Source organism: Camelina sativa, chromosome 2 (assembly GCF_030686135.1).
Source record: "Camelina sativa cultivar CO46 ecotype springtype chromosome 2, ASM3068613v1".
Lineage (NCBI taxonomy): Eukaryota > Viridiplantae > Streptophyta > Magnoliopsida > Brassicales > Brassicaceae > Camelina > Camelina sativa.
Genome location: NC_141881.1, coordinates 11,664,175 through 11,685,892, shown reverse-complemented (window position 1 = coordinate 11,685,892; position 21,718 = coordinate 11,664,175). Strand labels below are relative to the sequence as shown.

At 37.3% G+C, this 21,718-nt stretch overlaps 3 protein-coding genes and 1 non-coding gene across 4 annotated transcripts; 3 read left to right on the top strand and 1 right to left on the bottom strand.

Annotated features, from left to right (window-relative positions):
• The first annotated feature begins 1,125 nt into the window (after positions 1-1,125).
• LOC104721393 (cytochrome c-2) lies at positions 1,126-2,659 on the top strand. Its single transcript, XM_010439366.3, has 3 exons — positions 1,126-1,425; positions 1,614-1,747; positions 2,356-2,659. Exons 1-3 carry the CDS (start codon positions 1,314-1,316, stop codon positions 2,446-2,448), a joined length of 339 nt encoding a protein of 112 aa, XP_010437668.1. The 5' UTR covers positions 1,126-1,313; the 3' UTR covers positions 2,449-2,659.
• A 1,557-nt stretch (positions 2,660-4,216) lies between these two features.
• On the top strand, positions 4,217-8,275 carry LOC147948463 (uncharacterized). Its single transcript, XM_087481975.1, has 2 exons — positions 4,217-5,545; positions 5,639-8,275. Exons 1-2 carry the CDS (start codon positions 4,810-4,812, stop codon positions 5,647-5,649), a joined length of 747 nt encoding a protein of 248 aa, XP_087338101.1. The 5' UTR covers positions 4,217-4,809; the 3' UTR covers positions 5,650-8,275.
• LOC147948464 (uncharacterized) lies at positions 6,605-7,909 on the top strand. The gene has a single exon (XM_087481972.1). It carries the CDS (start codon positions 6,605-6,607, stop codon positions 7,907-7,909), a length of 1,305 nt encoding a protein of 434 aa, XP_087338098.1.
• A 10,956-nt stretch (positions 8,276-19,231) lies between the features above and the next one.
• Positions 19,232-19,338, bottom strand: LOC147948462 (small nucleolar RNA R71). Its single transcript, XR_015585947.1, has one exon. It is a non-coding gene; the product is annotated as a small nucleolar RNA R71 (small nucleolar RNA).
• Between the last annotated feature and the right edge of the window lie 2,380 nt (positions 19,339-21,718).

The following is a 21,718-nucleotide window of genomic DNA, read 5'->3' as shown; positions in this document are numbered from 1 at the left end:
CTTAACTAGTGTGTTTATTATAATTTATAGGTAATTTTATATTGTAATATAATGTTTTTTTAACTAATATTGATTGTAATATAATGTTTTGTTATTATTTATGTGTTTTATAGTTCTTATGTAAAAAATTTTATGATCTTAATTAATTATGAACAATATGAGAACTATAATGTAAAATACAAAATTTTAAAGTTAAATTTGAGGTTTTAGCATTAAAGAGAACACCTTCAATTTTCAAAATTTTAAAGGTGCCATATCTTTTGGAAATATGATATAACCGCAAAATTTTGATATACCGATTAATATAGAACTTACAAAAAAAATTAAATGATTATCTAAACAAAGTGAATATATAGATGAAAAGGAAAAACAAATTCGATTTTAGAGTTGAATAAGTATCATTGTGCTTTGTCTTCCACAGTAAGAAAATTTTAATTTTTGATCATTGTTACTTGGAAAAAATATTTTTGAATAGATGATTTTTCAGAAAATGATCAATTCTATATATAATTTTATTTTTATTTTTGAAAATTTGAAAATATTTAAACATATAATGTGGGGGTATAAAAAATAGAAGTTTATGGTGATCACTTTATATTTGAAAATTTTTGAGTTAGCGAAAAGTTTTTTACCACTGTCAGTGATATTGACATCTACAAAAATAATACGAAATAACTAAATTTTAAAACCAGTTAAAAGAAATAAATAAAATTCTTTTAGTGTTATCATCTCATGTCCTATTATTATACTATAGAAACATGAATTAATCTTCAAACATATCTCTATTTTTATTTCTAAATTTTACACTAGAGTAAAATCTACTCTAAATCAACTTCTAATTTTACTTCTAAAATATAAATTATTATTTTCTTCTTTATATATATAGAACATTTGTATTATTTTTTCTATAATATATATAGTTAAACTTTGTTATTTACAACGTAGTCATTCAACTTTCACTTATTTTATATTTATAACTAAATAAATATTTAAAGTTCTTAATAAGTGCACTTCGGAAAACCAAGTTCTTAACAAAATAATGAAAAGAAAAAAAGAATTAAATAGTCAACCGACTCAATATATCAAACCACTACAAAAGCGCCACGTGTAGTCCAAGAAAAACGTATGGCCTGTGTCTCTCTCACGCCACCTCTTATTCTCTTTCTCTACCTCCTCGAACCTTCCTTTCTAACAATTCCACTTTTTCTCGAACAAACCAAAAAAAATAAAAAGTATTTTGAAAAAAAAAGGTCAGAAGAAAGAAACTGTCAAAAGCCACCGTTGAGAATTTTTTCTTCATTGTCTCTCTGAAAATGGCGTCGTTCAATGAAGCACCTCCTGGAAACCCCAAAGCCGGTGAAAAGATCTTCAGAACCAAGTGCGCTCAGTGTCACACCGTCGAAAAAGGCGCCGGTCACAAACAAGGTCCGTCTTCTGAATCCCTCTTTAGATCTAAAAATTATCTGTATCATCATCAGTCGTTTGATTTGATCTCATCTTTCTGAATCTGGATCTACTGCATCGGTGATTAGCTTGAGCGATTTGAATCTTTCCGTTTTGTGTGTTTGGATTCGTATGTGTATTGATTTGGAACTTTTTTCTGACGAACGCAGGACCTAATTTGAATGGATTGTTTGGAAGACAATCAGGAACAACACCAGGGTATTCATACTCAGCTGCTAACAAAAGCATGGCTGTGAATTGGGAGGAGAAGACTCTTTACGATTACTTGTTGAACCCCAAGAAGGTATTGCTCTCTCTCTTTTTTTTTTTTTTTTTATTGTTTGGTGATGGATTAGGTTTATGATTGTTCTTAAGCAACCTAATTTAAATATTTTTAAAGTTATACAAGAAACCCCAATGTGTTTGTTCTTCTTTTTTGGTTTGTGAAAAATCTATATAATTTGTGTATCCTTAATGGATTTCCATCATAGTTTCTGAGGTTCTTGATTGTTCATAAGCTACCTTGTGTGGTTTTTTTTAGAGTTTTAGAGATTGTTTTGTTGCTAAAACAATTCGGAGGTAGTGTTGTTAAGCTGATCCACACGCAAACCCTGTTTCGCTTGTTCTCTTTATATTTGTGAAATTTCACTTCCATCTTTCAAAATCGTGCTCCATAAAGCTTTTTGGTGTATGAAACATCTCTATATATATGCCCCCATTTGTTTTCTATTCGATGAGATATTTAGCAACATTGTTTTTTAGTTACTTTCTATAGTCTGAATCATAAGATTGTCCCCTCAAAGTGTTGTTTGAGTTTATATGTACCTGAGTCCTCTCTTCTCTATGTGGGTTGTATTTTTCTCATTAAGCTGATATGAAGAGATTGAATCTTTCTTTGCTTGTTCTTTACAGTACATTCCTGGAACGAAAATGGTGTTTCCTGGGCTGAAAAAGCCGCAAGATCGTGCCGATCTCATTGCTTACTTGAAGGAAGGTACTGCATAAGGCAGGCTCATCTGGGATATATGAAGCATCAGCTTTATTCCTCCAGTGCATTTTTTTCTCACAGATAAATAAATCAGACCAAAAAATTTGTGGTCTTGAACTGGGCGTTTTGTATGGTTTTTTTTTTCTTTTTTTTTTTTTACTTTGTTGATGAGGCGAGTTTTGCCTCTTATAAAGTCGAATATTCTTCGTTATTGATGTTTTTAACCAATTCCTACCATGAAAATTTATGAGATTTTTTTTTTTTTTTTTTCATTCAAAATTGCCAACTTTTGTTACGAGCAATGTCAACCGGAGTATCTTTAACATCATCAGATCATCTGAAAAGATAAAAATGTTCTCGCCACCAAAGTGTCTTTGTCTAACTGTCACGTTTGTTAAGTCCGAGTCTTATGCATTTGTTTCGTAGTTGATTAGTTTTTGAAGCTAGTTAGTTGTAATAAGTTTGAGGAGTTTGTTGCTTTATTCTTCTATTTAAACTAGTCGAGTCTGTATTTATTTATTAACACTTTTTTTTTTAACAGAACAATTCAGTTCAGTATTTTCTCCCTAATTCATAATAAGTGGTATCAGAGCGATTTAAAATTCTTTGTGAGTTTGAGCCGAAAGAGAGAAAAGTGAAAATGGGTTTAGTATTCCGAATTTGAGGGAGATAGAGATGCGTGGTTGAGTATTCCAAAATTTGATGATGATTATGAGCATTGGGCTATGCTCATGAAGAATCTGTTACGGTTGAAGGAATGGTGGGATCTTATTGAGACGGATGTCTCATAGCCGGAGAAGTGCGTGATCATGATTGGTGCACAAAGGATAGAGCTCGCGAAACTGAAGCTCAAGGATCTAAAGGTGAAAAACAACCTCTTTGCGTCGATTAACAAGATGATATTGAAGACGATAGCAAAGAATGATAGTTTGAAGGACATTTGGGAGAATCAATGTGATGAGACCGAGGAAAGCTTGACCAAAGAACAAAGACATGAGGAGCAGCTTGAACCAAAGGAAGCACCGGAGGAGCAGCTTGTACCAGCAGAAGCAGCGGAGGAAGCATTGATCGTCCCGGCGGATCCTCTAACAAGGTCACTGTCCAAGAAGTTCAACCAAGCCATCAATGAAATACTTAAAGGAGTTGGACAAAAAGCTAGAAGACGTGGCTCAAACTACTTTCACCATGATCACAGCTCAAGGTGCTCGGTAAAGGGTAAAATGTTGCTTTGGCGCTCTTTTTCCCTTGGTCAAGTTTTGTCCCATTGGGTTTTCTTGACAAGGTTTTTAATGAGGCCTAAAACCATCTCTAATGGTTTTCTCTATTTTTTCCTCTATAATAGAGGAACTCTATAATAAAGGTGAGTTTTACTCCAATGGTCCTCTATTCTCCCCTCTAAAATAGAGATTCCTCTATTTATAAAGGAACCTTTGTAAAAAAAAATAGGGTTCCTCTATAAATAGAGAAAAAAATAGCAATCTCTATTATAGAGTTCCTCTATTATAGAGGCAAAAATAGAGGACCATTGGAGATACCCTAAGTAACATTTTCAAGCCCCCTCCCAGCCCAAGTCGTGGTCCAAGGTTCATTACAAAAGCCTTGGCCCATTTTCTATCTTTTTCTCATTCAAAAACAATGCATTTAATGTTTTGTCATTTCCTAGACATCTTGCATGAACTTGACATTGTTAAAGCTCTTGCAAGGCTGTCTAGGGTTTTATTTCTCTTCTCTCCTTCGTCCCCCCCTTCTCCTATAAAAAGACAATGTATATCTTCTTTGTTTTTCATCAAACATTTTAATCAAAAACTTCTTTCTACTTGTTTGATATGAGAAGTGTGTAATATATTCTCAACTTGTTTTCTTCTTAGTGTGTCATATCTAAGTTGAACTCGAGCCTGAAGTCTAAGAGATTTTCATCTCTCTTAGAAGTTCATTTCAGTTCCCCTTTTTATCCGCTGCATATTTCACCCCTTCACCTTCTTCGTCGATCTTGTCTTTGCATCTTCGACCCTTTGATCATCATCATTCCGACCGTTCTTCTTCAAGACCTTGCGAGTGTGTTCTTGAGAATCAGATTCCTTACCAGGAAACTATCATGTGGTATCAGAGCAACCACTCTGCAACCAGGTTTTGAGATTCTAATCGTCACTTTTTATTTCTTTCAGATCTGTCATTTCGTCTTGCGAGAGTTTTATAAAATGTTTTACTCGTTCAAAAATTACAAAATCAACTGTTTTAGAACCAAGAACGAGTCTAGTATTTTTGAAAATTGATTTGAAAATTTTTGGTTTCGTTTTCATAATTTTCCCAGATCCGTTTTCGTTTGCGTGTTTTTGGAACTATTTACTTGTTGGGTCTTTGATTTGTTTTCAGGTACAATGGAAGAAGAAGAGTCATCCACCTCTAGCCTGGAAAGGAGAATCACGAAATCAATCACAGCTGCTATGGCAACAATCCTTGACGAAAAGCTTTGTGCTCGACGTCAAAGACAACACCAAGATCTTAAACCCAAGCCACCAGATGACACATCTAGATCAACCTGGAGCAGCTTACAGAAAACCTCTCATATTCCCAAATCTAAATCTGTGATTCATTCTAAAATCTCTTTAGCTCATAAACTCTATAAATTTGCAGGAAAAGGAGATTACCTTGAATGGGAGAAACACATGGAGGATTGGTTCTACTTCAAGGATATCCCGAGAAATGAGAGATTAGCTTTTGCACTTACCCAACTCACAGGAGACGCTTACAAATTGTGGTCGCAAGAAGTTGATGACCGCTGGTATTATAAGGAGCCGAATATCACATTGTGGAGAGATCTTAAGAAGCTTCTAAGGAAGAAGTATGCTCTACAAGCGCTACACTGTGCTCCCCAAGCTAATTCCACAATCCAACCAGTTCCAGAAAAGAAACCAGCCTTAGTCCCAGATCAAAAGAAACCCCCAAAATCTGTGGAGGCAAAGACGCAGTCAGATCTTTTTGAGGCGTTAACCGAGTACATTAAATTTGAGAAGGCTAAGTCAACATCTCAACCAAAGAAGGTTCCTGAACAGATTGATGTTCCCAAGCCAAGACAAAACCCATCACTTGAACAAAGTGGAGAACCGAGGCAATGTAAGTCTTCTACACTTTCAAAATCCAAGGAAGTAACTGTTCAAGGTTTAGAAAATTCTAATTCTTGTATGATGCACTTGTCTTTTCCCAAAGTGTTGAGATAAGTACATATTCTAATGGAGAACAATGGAAGCAAGCAGAACAAGAAAAGGAGAATAAGGAGTTTGAAAGAAAGGATAAGCCCAGAACCGAGGAGGAACAGCTTGGAGACGGACCCAAGGAGAAACAGCTTGGAGAAGAAGCCAAGGAGAGACAGTTCATTGATGAGGATGATGTTGCTATACCAACTGGACCTAAGGCTCTATCTCAAGCTAAGTGTGATCTTTCTTTTATCCAATCTGATTTTGTGCTTGAAAAACTAACCCATTTTGAACCGGAGCAACCGAGTAGTACTATTTCCTTTTTACAGGTTCAGGAAGAAGAATCAGTAGAATCAACACAAATGAGTTTGCCATTGATTAGTGATTTGGAGCAGATAAACTATGTGCCAAACCCAGTACCTATGCCATATCTTTGCGGCTTTCCAAGAAAGCACTGTAAGGAAACTGATTTGGTTTGGACAGATCCTAATTATTTTGTGATGCTTTCTGCTCAAGATGAAAAGCGTTCTGGTTTAGAAAATGTGAAAGAATTTTGTGTTTCAAAATCTGTTTTTAACAAAATGATTCCAAGTTTTGAAACATTTGCTTTTAAAGAGTTCTTTAAGCCAAAAGGGTTGTTATTTGAAAAGTTTCTTGAATTTAACTCTTCTTTGAGAGTTTCTTTGAGTAACATTGTGATTGAGCCGTTTGGAACTAAAACTGAGCATGTAATGGTTAAACCTTTTTCTAAAATGAGATATTTACTTGAAAAAGAGTTGTGTGAGTTTAAACTATTCATTGAGCTTTGCAAACCAACTGTGAAAGATCATGTTTTTTATTTCTCTATTTCAAGTATAATGCACTTGTTCTTTCCCATGATTGCTAAGAAAGGAACATGTTACATGGAGAAGCATAAGTACTTTGGAGAAGAAAGATGTTCTATTCAAATCAAGGAGAAACCACCATATTATGCCAACAAATGATTTATCATTTTGGAGTTAGAAGCTGGAAGTATTTCAGAAAAACAATTATGATCACCAAAGGATGCTCCATTCTAAAACTTTATTTTGATAACAACTACATGAATATCTGTTTGATCTTTTCCTATGTGCCTAAACTGTTTCCTTTTGATGTAGGAGATCTTGCGGAGCATGGAAAAGTAGTGAAAGCTTACTCAACGCTCAAAGATGAACCACCTGATGCAACACTTATGCTCATACCAAACTGTTATAAGATAAGTATTTTTCTTATCAAGGATACTTTTATCCAAGATCACACAGATATGATTCACTTGTCTTTGTCAAAAGAGCCATATACAGATTTTAGAGCAGTCATGAGGCGCATAAGGAAAACTGAAAAGAAACTGGGAGACAAACGATTTAAGCCACCTGATTTGGATCAAGGTGAGCACCAAGATGTCAGCAGCTTCATACTGATCCAAGAAGAACCCCCTGATCCACTTCCATTTATCATGATAAGCATCAATCATACCCAATGCATTATTCAGCTAAGTACTTCCTTAATCCAATTTGTTTCTCATGATTCTAGAGCTTTGACTATCAGTTTATTACATTCAGAACATGACAAGGATAGTGATTTGTACCAAGCTCAGATTTGTACCATGACAATAATGACGCACTTGTTCTTTGCCAAAGGTATTGACTACTTTGCAGGTACAAAAGAGGGGCCTCCAGATTATCTTTTGCCCAAAGTCTTTGCGAGAACCAGAATTGGAGATGTTTTGATGCATGATCATAAATCCAATAGTTGTTTTAGGATGATCTTTGAGGCTGGAGAACAACTAATGGTACACTTGAGGAGTAAACAATTTCCAGTTGAAAAGGAGTGCAAATTAATGCCAAGAATTGATGGACCATTCACAGTGCTCAAAAGAATCAACAACAAAGCCTATCAACTCGACCTCCAAGGTAAGTACAAAGTTAGTGGTAGTTTCAATGTTTCTGATATTCTTCCTTATTGTGCAGATAATTCGGATTTGAGGTCAAATTCTTTTCAAGTGGGAGAGGATGATGAGACCGGGGAAAGCTCGACCAAAGAACAAGGACATGAGGAGCAGCTTGAACCAAAGGAAGCACCAGAGGAGCAGCTTGTATCAGCAGAAGCAGCGAAGGAAGCATTGATCGTCCCGGCGGGTCCTCTAACAAGGTCACGGTCCAAGAAGTTCAACCAAGCCATCAATAGAATACTTAAGGAGTTGGACAAGAAGCTAGAAGATGTGGCTCAAACCACTTTCACCATGATCACAGCTCAAGGTGCTCGGTAAAGGGTAAAATGTTGCTTTGGCGCTCTTTTTCCCTTGGTCAAGTTTTGTCCTATTGGGTTTTCTTGACAAGGTTTTTAATGAGGCCTAAGTAAAATTTTCAAGCCCCCTTTCCCAGCCCAAGTCATGGTCCAAGGTTCATTACAAAAGCCTTGGCCCATTTTCTATCTCTTTCTCATTCAAAAACAATGCATTTAATGTTTTGTCATTTCCTAGACATCTTGCATGAATTTGACCTTGTTAAAGCTCTTGCAAGGCTGTCTAGGGTTTTATTTCTCTTCTCTCCTTCGTCCTCCTCTTCTCCTATAAAAAGACAATGTATATCTTCTTTGTTTTTCATCAAACATTTTAATCAAAAACTTCTTTCTACTTGTTTGATCTGAGAAGTGTGTAATATCTTCTCAACTTGTTTTCTTCTTAGTGTGTCATATCTAAGTTGAACTCGAGCCTGAAGTCTAAGAGATTTCCATCTCTCTTAGAAGTTCATTTCAATTCCCCTTTTTATCCGCTGCATAATTCACCCCTTCACCTTCTTCGTCAATCTTGTCTTTGCATCTTCGACCCTTTGATCATCATCATTCCGACCGTTCTTCTTAAAGACCTTGCAAGTGTGTTCTTGGGAAGCAGATTCCTTACCAGGAATCTATCACAATGTGGACAAAGTACCAAGGTAACATGAGAGTTCACAGTGCGTAGTTGCAGCATTTACATAGAAACTTTGAAGTGTTGGAGATGAATGATGGAGAAATATCACTATGTATTTTTCAAGAGTCATGGTGGTGGCCAATGACATGAGGAATCTGGGTGAGGATATGCCGGATGCCAAAGTAGTTGAGAAGATACTTCAAACTTTGGTGGAGAATGTGGTGTGTGCTATAGAGGAATCGAAGGATATCAAGTGTATCTCGGTGGATGAACTACAAAGTTCTTTGCTTGTGCATGAGAAAAACATGAGTAAGCAAGCTGGAGAGGAGCATATTCTGAAAATGGAAGGAGGAAGAGGTCGAGGAGGTTATGTCCCAGGTAGAGGAGGATGAGGCAGAAGTGGCACCAGTTTTAACAAATCTGATGCTGAATGTTTCAAGTGTCACAAGATGGGTCATTTTACAAATGAGTGTCCAAGCTGGGAAATGATAGTGAATTATGCGGAACTAGAAGAAGATATTGATGGCTCAAACCGCTCTCCCTAAAGCTGAAGATAAAAATTTTGGTTTATCGAATTCGACGTCACATTTCGTCAACATTTGAAGGTTGTAGATGATAGAAGGATGCTAGTAGAAGGGAAAGGCAGTTTGCGATTGGAGATCAACGACATAACATAGGTGATTTCTTCAGTTTATTTTGTATCGGGCTTGAAGAAGAATCTGCTTAGTGTTGGACAACTCAACAAAAGGGGTTGAGAATAATTATCAAGAATAATATGTGTGAGATTTGGCAGAAGCAGAAAAATAGATTGATTATCCATTCGGATGTTTGTGATCCTCGCCAAAGTAAAGGAATCCAGGGGGCAGTTGGAGGTACATAATTTGCAGACTTCGGTAACGCTTGCGGAGGAGCTCGATAACTAGTGTGTGATGTTTGGGGTCAACAAGGATGTGAGGTCTCATGAGAGAACAAAGTGGAACTGAGAGGAAGAGTGATGTTTGCTGGTGAAGAAGATCTAGAGAGATTAGAGGATGTAGTAAAGCATGAGAAGTGGAGAAAAGCTATAGGAACTAAAATCAAGTTGATTGAGGAGGAGAATACTTGGGAACTGGTCGAATTAATTGGAGGAGACAAAGCGTTCAATGAAAGAGGATAAGTCGAGAAGTTCAAAGCGAAGTTAGTTGCAAAAGGTTTTGATCAAACTTATGATGTGGATTTTTACAAGGTGTTTGCTCAAGTTACAAGGTGGGATACAATCAGATCTCCTAATCTATTTAATTTTTGTATTTGATTTCTTCTGCAAAGTTGTTTATCTCATCTTTATCTATCTAGACATGCTTGATTTAATGTTTTCTGGGTTTTGGAGGATGATTGTTCTTGAGTAGTGAACTAGGGTTCTTGAGGATGGGATAGATTATGTGGAGAATCTTAGTCTAATAGAATGTCTAAGCTTAGATTGTTTGATTTCCCTTCTGGATTAGTGTTCTTACTGCTAATTTCTTACTGATCATTTGGGATTAGATCTTAAGCATTTCATCATCCAAAAGGTGTTCCATGAGATGCTTGAACAAACTAATACCAGAGATTTACATTCCTAGCCTAAGAGATTGGATGTCTAGGGTGTTTATTGACGTGAATGAACTTGTTTTTCATGCCTGCTTAATGATGCTTCTCTAGCGAGAGTTAGTTTTGGAAGTGATTGAGTCTGAGTAGCTTCTGTCAAGAGATTGGATTAGCTAAGCTATGATGTTCATTGTCTAGGGATAGCTTGATTGTGTTCTGTTAGGCATTCTAGGTAGATTAAGATACTCCACCGAAATCAATAACCCTCATCCTTAAGGCCTCTACTTATCTGATTGTTTCTGCATCTTTAAGCTTGTTCTTTATTTCTGTTGCAATAGCTTGCTCAGTTTTCTCTGCTCGTTTAGCTTGTTTTTGCTATCTTCTATTATTGCATTTTAGCTCTTGTTCTGCAAACTCGTTTTGTTCTTGCATCTCGTTCACACTAGGTTGCTAGACAAAAACTCATTTTGAATCTGGCTTAACTTGTGTCTGCTTGATTGCATCTTGATTGTTAGTAAAGTTTCCCATTTGGATTGACACCTTCTGTATAACAACTACATTAGGTTAATTGAGACCTGCTAGTAGACACAAAAAAATCATAGTATCAAGAACCGCAGCCTCTCATTATTTCTGAAGCTCAAAACACACAAAAACTCAAAGTTCTAAAATCGCATCTCTCTCTTGCTTCGTCCAAAATAAGTTATTAGTTGTTACTTGTTAGTAGTCCCGAGAGTATAATGTAGATCTGTTCGGTTGAGTTTTATTACTCTTGTGCTAGGTAATAGTTCGTGATCGGTTTTATCCGGAGTCTCATAAATTATGATTTTCCGAAAGCACTTACGACCGATTTATTGAATAAAAAAATATATATCATATCTTACTTCCTTAATTTATTTATAATTTCATTATTTTAATATAATTCACATCTTTTCTCTATTTGATTTTTGTGCTCCTAGTAATATCAATAGTTCGTTCCCTATTTGATTAAGTAACATTAATACTGAGTTTCTTATATATATATATATATGTGTGTATTTTGAAATTTTAAGAACCCTAATACTTTATTATAGGCAAATCATAAAATATGAACTACTGAAATTCACAAAATCCAAGTCTCAGAAATTATACATGCGATGGTCCCGGTAATGGTACCACCGATCTCTGTGGTTGTGTACATCCTGCCTGCTCAATTCGTATCACCTGCTACATTCCCGGCTACACCGCTACTACCACTATCTACACCGCTACTACCGCTATTTGCTACAACTTGAAACACTTGGACTTGATGTATCTAGCCTCTCTACAACGATAGCAGACACGAACCACTGTCTAAGCTGTTGGCGTGACACTCCTCTAAAGACAGCTAGAAAAATGCTTACTTATTATGTATTGTTGTAAACCAATTAAAAAAAAAGTTTTACTTTTTTAGAAAAATGCATTCCAAAAGAAACAACGACGTGCTTACTTCATATTATTAATGTACCTTTCATATAAAATTCATCTAACGAAATAAAACAAAAAACAATATATGATTCTATTTTGTATCATAACTTAAACTTGTCCTCGAAGATGTCTTAAGTCTAAAATACTAATTAAGCCACTTTGAATTACAATAACCAAATCAACGTTTTGTAATTATTTTACCAAAAAGTTATTTAATTAAGTTTTGTTATGCTAACAATTATAAAGGTTATCCCCGTTATTCTCTTATTTTATCGTACATACCAATTGTATCCCTATATTATATATACTGTAATAACATATACTAAAATGACAAGTATATATATATATATATATATATATATATATATATATATATATATATATATGAATCATAAAATTTCTAACATCCGATTTTGTCACGATATTATTGTCATGCATGTGAATGAAAACATTATTTGACAAATAGACTTGTTAACATTTACACCCACACAAAAAAAAATGTATGCCAACCAATATATACATTGTGATACAAATATACCTGTTAGATATATGAACTATCCAACCTTAGAATTTTTTTAAGTAGTGCTCGGTTGACAAAAAAAAACATATATATATATATGGACTATAAACGAGTCTTTTAATTATTATTCCATAGACTATAACCTAGTCTATTTTTATTATTGAAAGACTTTACTTTTCTTTGGACAAACTAACATACAAAATATCCCACTCTATTAGATGTATAACTTGGTAAAATGTATATACGTTGTTGAATTCAGGCCAGGACTCGAGTCATATCAATTATTTGGTTAAGAATTCGGTTTGATTGAAGTTTGATTTAAACGCGACATACTTTTTAGATCGAAGATAAATTATTTTTGGTATTGTAAGCTGCAAAATTTGATCCCCCATTGCTCAATCTAACAGGTCATATTTTTGGCCTTTTGGGGGTCAAAATCTAATAGAGGACTAAGCTATGTGTGGCTGGAGATAGTTTCTTGAACAGTTTTTTAAATTATAATTATGAAACTCTAAAACATTTTGCTATTATTAAGATGGAGTTGGTTTTGAAGGTGACTTTTGGTTTAATAACAACATTATAGTTTAGTTCTAGTTATTTGATTAATCATTATAAAGGATAACATAATACTGAATATATCTTACTCATATTGTTAATGTCTCATCTAGAACTGATAGAGTAAAATTATGAATAGAGTAAAATTATATTGAAATGCTTATTTTAATACATATTGAAGTATTAAACTGATGGATCCAAGGGAATGTAGAAAAGATTATATATTCGGTAGTTATCATTTAAAACATTTCAATGGTTGGATTTGATTGAAAACATGGTGAAAATAGTTCAGTCAGATGCATAAACTCTTTTCTTTCTTTTTTTTGGGTGCAAATGACTTTATATATGCTTTACAACCATTTGGTCATTATAACTTAAGTTTTTTTTTTTTGACTTATAAGCAGTGTTCAAGAAAGCGCTAGGCGGTATCTGGGCGGTGATCCAGCGCCTAGCGCCTAAAACGCTTAGTCGGGGCCTAGACGGTTTTTAGGCGGTTTAGGCGTTTACAACATAAAACATTAAATATATAAAATTATACAAAAATATATGTTATAAAAATAAAAAAAATATAAATTATAAACAAAAGTAAAAAAATACATTTATTTAAATTATATTAACAACATATAAATGTTTATAATTACATATATAGATATAAAACATAATAATTTAATATATGTAATTTAAAAATCAAAAATAAATATTAAAATACAATTTATGTAATTTTAAACGGTTTAGGCGGTCATCTAGGCGTCTGCTGAGCGCCTAGCGCCTAGACGGCGCCTAGGCGGCCGCCTAGACCGCTTTCTTGAACATTGCTTATAAGAGATATTTGAAATAGAAATGCATTAACTATGATATGAATGACTCAACAAAGACTTTTCTTTAGTTTATATTTTTTTCATTATGTAGTTTTTTAGTTATTGGTACATGTACAAGTTACAATATTTAACAAAGACCGTTCTTTAGAAATCAATTAAAATCCACTAATGAATAAACTAAGGAAAAAATATTAGTTGACCTTGTATTTTCTTTAAATATTTATAAATATCTCTTCCCAAAATTTCTATATAAACAAAGGAAGCACCATTATAATTTGTATCACTACCACAAGCTCACAACAAACAAAGAAACATATATAAAACATTCTAGTAGAAAGAGTCTCCACGAAATGGCAGATTCTCAGGCTCCCGAATCCTCATCCTTCGTAAAAGCTTCCTACTGGTATCACGGTGATGATAGAACCCCACACCCACAATTTCCACCCACGGATATTGAGTCAAGTCTCTTCACTCACCTTTTTTGCGCCTTCGCCGACGTCGACCCTAACACCCACAAAGTCGTTGTCCCCGAAAGTCACGAACAAGAGTTCTCAAACTTCACTGAAGATGTCCAGAAGAAAAACAGTGACGTGCAGACCCTCTTGTCGATCGGCGGAAAAGACGCGAACAAACTCGCGTTTGTGTCCATGCATGGTAAGTAACCACCATTCTCGGAAATCGTTCATTGATTCTTCTATCAGGATCGCTCGATCGTACGGATTCAACGGCCTAGATTTAGCTTGGGAGTACCCAAGCAATTTTCTGGAGATGATGAACTTCGGGAAACTACTTGAAGAGTGGCGATTAGCGGTTGAGGTCGAGAGCAGAATCACGGGCGAGCCGACTTTGCTGTTGACGGCTGCAGTTTACTACTGCCCAGTTTACACGTCTGGTTCCTACCCGGTTCACGTGGATGGTCACTACCCGGTTTATTTGATTAAAGATAACTTGGATTGGGTTAATATTATTGCCTTTGATTTTTTCGGTTCGTCCACTACCATTGGTCCACCCGCCGGTCTGTATAATACTTCAAAGCCAGAAGGTATAATAAAGTTTATAAGATGAACATAACTTTGATTTTTTCGGTTCATACGTACGTCAACTACCATTGATCCATATATGAGTATTTTTTTTTTTGTTGTTTAACTTGAATAAAAATTTGTTGAAAGGTCCATGCGGCGACTCCGGTTTGAAACAGTGGATTAAGGCGGGACTTCCGGAGCAGAAAGCAGTCTTTGGATTTCCTTACTTCGGATGGGCCTGGACTCTCTCAAACGACAAGGATCACGGTGCTGATGTTGCGGCCACCACCGGAGTAGCGGTGTCAGCTGACGGTTCGACCAACTATAATCAGATAGTTAATTTCATAAAGTATCACAAAGCAGAACCGGTTCATGACCAGACAGTGGTCGGAGATTATTGTTTTGATGGAACGACTTTGATTATGTACGACGATATTGAGAGCGTCGTGACGAAAGTGAGATACACTAAGAAAAAAGGTCTGCTTGGTTACTTCGCTTGGAATGTTGCAGCTGACGATGATTCTTATCTATCTCGTGCAGGTTCGTCTTTTGTACTTTTTAATTACATATAGTTCACGTCCTTAGAATAAACAACATTATCAATTCTCTTATATCTGGATTTTGGAAATTTACAGCATCGCACACTTGGGGTTCTGACGCACTCACCGAAACATAAATATCGAAGACGAGTTCTGTTTGCTTCTTTATCGTAAGAAAAAAATCAAACCACGCGTGAAGAATAAAACATGTTTGCTTGCTTGATTCCTTCTGCTATTGTTTTTTTCTTTTTTTTTTTCTTTTCTGAACTAACAATTGCTTCTGTTATTGTAAAAGAAAATAAAACGTCTGTGTCCTTACCTTGTTTCTGCAATTAAAAATTAAACCGCTTGCTTATATAATCGTATGAAAGATAAGGGAAACTAAAAACTAAGAAAAGAAAGATTATAGGATCTTGGCATCTTGCGAGCCAAATTTGCATAAGGCCACTAAAACCTCTCCGATATAACGTCGTCTATGGTTAAAACCAAAAGTACGGATATAGTAACGTGCAAATGTATGTGTTTATCGAACAACTGAACTTGTTCTTGAGATACTGTAAAACTGGTAAACGATCGAGAAATCACAAACTTCCATTTCTACGAGATTTGATAACAACAATAATGACCAATGGCAATAAATATACACAAATATGTAACAGCACATCATTCCAACGGCTACAAACAAATGGACAAAAGACCAAAGAATAACAAATAATAAATGATAATTAAATGGGAAATAATTACAGTATCAACTAACCAACATATGTGTCAGTATATAAATAGCAACAACAAGAACATTACCAAATTAACAAACAAGCTAAACGAAAAAAAACCCAGCATCTCCCACACAAAAGAATTACATTTTGATATTATTTTCTATACATTGTACTATGAAGCAAAGCAAGCTCAACACCAACACATTCAATTCATAAAAGCAGCTTGATAGATTTGATGAGAGCAAGAACACAAAGGTGTTTAGGAAGAATTATATTAGACTCTCCTAATTTCAATGATACAATATGCATTCTCTTATATAGAGATTTAGTTTCCTATTCTAAGATATATATAAATGTAAATTATACATTAGACATAAATATTAACATTCCTAAACTATATATTCTAAATATTCATGTATTCCATATTCTTGGACAATTATCTCGACCGTCGATCTTTTGGTTTGATCTCCAGTTCTCAATCTCCCAATACCCCCGGCTAGCTCATGCGTGGTAACACGGGTGAGATTGGACAAGTCTTCAAAATAACGGCTTTATACCCGGCCCTCGGGTCATCATCGACGTTTATACCCAGTCTTAGGGTCATCAACGGCGTTTATACTCGGCCGTAGAGTCATTTTCGTGGCATTTATACTCAGCCATAGAGTCAATCTCCATCGATTTAAAATCACAAGTTTGAATCGTTCTTCGAACTTCTTGTTCATGAAGAAACTTGTGTAGTCATGGTCGAATTTGAATTTATCACCGCCGAATCAGCATCGTATTCGACTATCCATCAAAGTCATCGTCATGGCTTCATCTTTTTCGTAGTAAAACAAAGAAACCACATGACGATAGATAGAGTAGCACAAACACGTGCTATTATGCCCGAATCTCTTATACAAGAGACAAAATATCATTCTTTTTTTTTCTCCTTTTTTTTTTTTTCACTTGGCCAACAGGCCGAACACCACCGTATGTCTTGGGTGATATTCGTAGTCACCACCACCAGCCAAATCATGGCCACACAAGACAACACACTCACGTGTGTGTGAAGCCCAAATTCCAGAATATATATATTTTTTTTAGTCGATGGAGTTTGGATAAATCTCATTACCAACTCAAAATTAGAACAAAAAGAAAGAAAGACTCCAACGTTAAAAGAAGAAGCGATGGAGGAAGGTCAAAATAAAAGAAGAGACGAAACAGATTTTTTTTTTTCTTTGCGGAAGCTAACGTAACGAAACCATAAACCACATCAAGGATCTTGGCTCTGATACCATAATAGATTTGATGAGATGATATGTCTATATTTTGTCTCTGCTAAACATGTTTTTGTCATGCATTTAGTTAGGATAACTAATTGTTTTGCATAAATTTCTAGTCTTTTTTTGTACACTTTGCATATTTAGGTAGTTCTTGCATTATCTTCGCATACATCGTGCATTTTGGAGTATTTCAGATATTTAGGAGACTTCGGAGCCAGGCCGTTCGAGTCGCACCCATCGAGTCACGCTGTTCGAAGCGACCTCGTGCCGTTCGAGTCATGCCGTTTGAGTCGCGCCGTTCGAGTCGCCATCACTCCACTCGAGCCAGCATCATCACTCCACTCGAGTCCCGCTGTTCGAGTCGACCACCGTTCGAGTCGACCACCGTTCGAGTCGACCACCATTCGAGTCGACGTCACTCCACTCGAGCCAACGCCATCACTCACTCGAGCCACTACTCGTTCGCACATGTGAGGAAGACGTTCCATCTTACACGCTTCAGGAGATTCCCAAACCGACTCTTCATCTTGTCGTTTTAAGTTTTAGGGATTTTATGTCTTTACTATAAATACGTTTTGTTAAGTCTTTGCGACATCATCTTAGTTTTTATCTCGTTTTCTTTTGTAAGGTTTCCCTAGCCACCAAAAACATACTCTGACTTTGTATCCCGATATCTTTGAACTTATTCAGTATTTTGATTTGATTTCTTCTACAAAGTTGTTCTTCACATTTTAATCTATCTAAGAATGCTTGTTTCAATGTTTTATGCGTTTGCAACCTTGACTATGATTTTCGGATCTGAGTAGTGCGTTAGTCCTTGAGGATGGGATAGATTAGGTGGAGGATCTTAGGATGCAGAGTGTTTAAGTGTTGATTGTATGATTTCCCTTCTGGGCTAGAGTAGGAAATACTAAATTTTCTCTGATCAATTGGAACTAGGTTTGAGACATTTCCACACCCAAAAGGTGTTCGATGAAATGTCTGACCAACTATTGCCAGAGACTTACGTTCCTAGCCTAAGAGATGAATTGTCTAGGATGTTTGTTGACGTGAATGAACTTGTTTGTCATGCAATGCTTGATCATGTTTCTCTAGCGAGAGCTAGGTTTGGAAGTGGTTGAGTCTGAGTAGCTTCTGTCAAGAGATTGGATTAGCTAAGTCATGATGTTCATTGTTTAGGGATAGATTGCTTGTGGCATGTTAAACACTCTGTAGACTAGGATACTTCACCGACGTCTATTACTCCCATCCTTAGGACTTTTATCTTTTTGATTGATATTACATTCCCGAGACTGTTTCATTTGTTCATGCTTAGAATCGTTTTCGGTTTCTCTTTTTCTTGCTTGCTTCTTGTCATACATTTTCGTTTCTGTTTCTGTAACTAATTTCCGTTTTGTATTTTGACCATTCTACTATTGTTAGAAAAACACTCTTCTTGAACTGGCTTGACTTGTGATTGCTTGATCGCATCTTGAGTGTTAGCAACATCCCAATTGGATTGACACCTTAAATACTACAACACTTAAGGTTAACTGAACCTGCTAGGATAGACACACAAAAAGCCTAGTATCAATTTGGCGCCGTTGCCATTTGGGATTCTTTTTGCTACATTTAAGATTTCAAGTTTTGCACGATTAAGTTTTGTTACACAATCATTCTGAGTACTGACTTGCTTTGGTTTTCTGCTTGTTTGTTTTGCATCTCAGGTACCCATTGATTGCAACCTTGCATGCACACCAGATCAAGAGGGCATCGGAATCTCCTTCCTGTGATCGACGAAATCAATCGGTTGCAACGCCCACGACAAGCTTGTCAACCCACTGATCATCCCGCACACGTCACTATGGAACACCAGAATGAACCACATCAGGGACCGCAAAACATTGGTGTTGGGGATGCACCGAACACTCATACTCAACGTGCTGGAATCGTCCCTCCCGCCGTGCCGAACAACAACTTTGAGATAAAAAGTGGTCTGATCACCATGATCCAAGGAAACAAGTTTCACGGGTTGCCTATGGAGGATCCACTCGAACACTTGGACGAGTTCGACCGTCTTTGTGGTCTCACCAAGATCAACGGCGTGAGTGAGGATGGTTACAAGTTGCGCCTCTTCCCTTTCTCCCTGGGAGACAAGGCTCATCAATGGGAGAAAAACCATCCCAAGGGATCAATCACCACCTGGGATGGTTGCAAGAAAGCATTCTTGGCCAAGTTTTCCTCCAACTCCAGAACAGCACGTCTCAGGAATGAGATTTCCAGCTTCACTCAGAAGAGCTCAGAATCATTATGTGAAGCATGGGAGCGTTTCAAGGGTTACCACAGCCAATGCCCACACCATGGTTTCAGCAATGAGTCATTACTGAGTACTCTCTACCGTGGTGTCCTTCCCAAAATACGTATGCTGCTTGCAACCGCTTCTAACAGTAACTTCCTGAACAAGGACGTCGATGAAGGTTGGCAACTGGTGGAGAATCTCGCTCAGTCCGACGGTAACTACAACGAGGATTATGACCGCACATTTCGCGGCGACGCTGGGTCTGACGAGAAGTACAAGAAGGACCTCAAGAATGTCAATGAGAAGCTTGACCGTATCTTGTTGAGCCAGCAGAGGAGCGTCCACTTCGTCTCTGAGGACGACCCTTTCCAAGTTCCAGATGGGGAGGGTGAGCAGAGTGAAGAGATCTGCTATGTTCAAAATCAGGGTGGATACAAGAAAGGTTACAACCCCTACAAGACGAACCCCAATTTGTCTTACCGAAGTACCAATGTTGCTAATCCACAAGATCATGTGTACCCACCTCAACAACAACAGCAAGGGCAACAAAAACCTTTTGTGCCTTACAATCCGGGATTCGCTCCAAAACAACAGTTCTAGCAGGGTTACCAAGCTCCCTCAGGACCACCGCCAGGATTCCGCCCTCAACCAGTTCAGCCTACACCAACCCCAGATCAAGAAATGAAGCAGATGATGCAACAAATTCTTCAGGGCCAAGCTAGAGGTTCCATGGATACTGCAAAGAAGTTCGCTGACCTTAGTCAGAGGATGGAATGTTCCTACAATGATCTGAACGTCAATTCAAAACTCTGAATTCGAATATAAGGTACCTGGAGGGCCAATCGACTTCTACTTCTGCCCCAAAGTCTGGCCAATTCCCAGGTAAAGCTGTTCAGAACCCCAAGGAGTTCGCCAATGCTATTACGCTGAGAAGTGGGAAAACATTTCCTCCCAGGCAAGGAGTTCCAGACGTCACTGAGGACAGTGAGGAATTAGCTGGGGAGGATTTTGGTCAGGATGACGCTCAGATGGAGAACCCAGACGAAGCAGTTAAAGACCCAGTTGAACCAATGACGCAGTCCAAACATGAAGCGGCTAAGGAGCCTGTTGTTTCTGAAGACAGACCTGCGAGGTTCATCCCTCTACCGTACAAGCCTCCTCTACCATTTCTAGTGAGGTTCAAGAAGCAGCTTACTGAGAAATACAAAGCCTTGTTCGAAAAACAAGTCAAGGAGATTGAGTTGAGGATGCCATTACTGGATGCATTCGCACTTGTTCCTCACTACCAGAAATTCCTCAAGGACTTAGTGATGGAGAGATCAAAAGAAGTTCAAGGCATGGTTGTACTAAGTCTTGAGTGCAGTGCAATCATCCAGAAGAAGGTTGTACCCAAGAAGCTCAAAGATCCTGGATCATTCACTCTATCCTGCTCCATTGGACCTATGTCTTTTGAGAGGTGCTTATGTGATCTTGGCGCTTCAATGAATCTGATGCCATTCTCTGTGGCTAAGAGGTTGGGTTTCACAAGGTTTAAGGGATGCGACATCTCCCTCATCCTTGCAGATAGATCAGTGAGACTTCCACATGGTATCTTAGAGAATTTACCTATCAGGATCAGAGACGTGGAAGTGCCAACCGACTTCGTGGTTCTGGAGATGGATGAAGAACTTAAAGATCCTCTGATTTTAGGAAGACCGTTCCTAGCGACTGCTGGAGCCATCATTGATGTCAGAAATGGCAAGATTGACCTCAATCTGGGCGACGACTTCACTATGAAGTTTGACATTAAGGATACCTTGAAGAAGCCAACGATAGGAGGACAAGTCTTCTACATTGAAGAGATGGATAAATTGGCTGATGAGTTGTTGGAGGAACTAGCTGAAGAAGATCATCTCAAAACTGCTCTAACCAAAGATGGAGAAGAAGGATTTCTGCATGGGGAGACCACTTGTTACAAGCATCTGCTAGATTCCCACAGAGAAACGGATGGATCAGAGGAATTCGAGCAGCTATCTGACGCAGAGGAGGTACGTGCAGTTGAGACAAAGAGTTCAGAACGTGATATCTCCCACTCGACCGACGTCAAGACCCAACTCGAGACACCAATGTCCCGTTCGATCGAGTCGAACCCCTCTCACTCGACCGCGATCATTCCAGACTCCCATGCTGACGACTGGTCAGAACTGAAAGCTCCAAAGGTAGAACTCAAAACTCTTCCTTCCGGGCTCAGGTACGTCTTTCTGGGAACCAATTCTACTTATCCTGTTATAGTGAATGCTAGGTTGAGTGATGATGAATTGGGGATGCTAGTGACTGAGCTAAAAAAGTATAGAAAGGCTATTGGTTATTCTTTAGATGATATCAAGGGAATTTCACCTAGTCTTTGCACCCATAGGATCAATCTTGAAAATGAATCATATGCTAGTATTGAACCCCAAAGAAGATTGA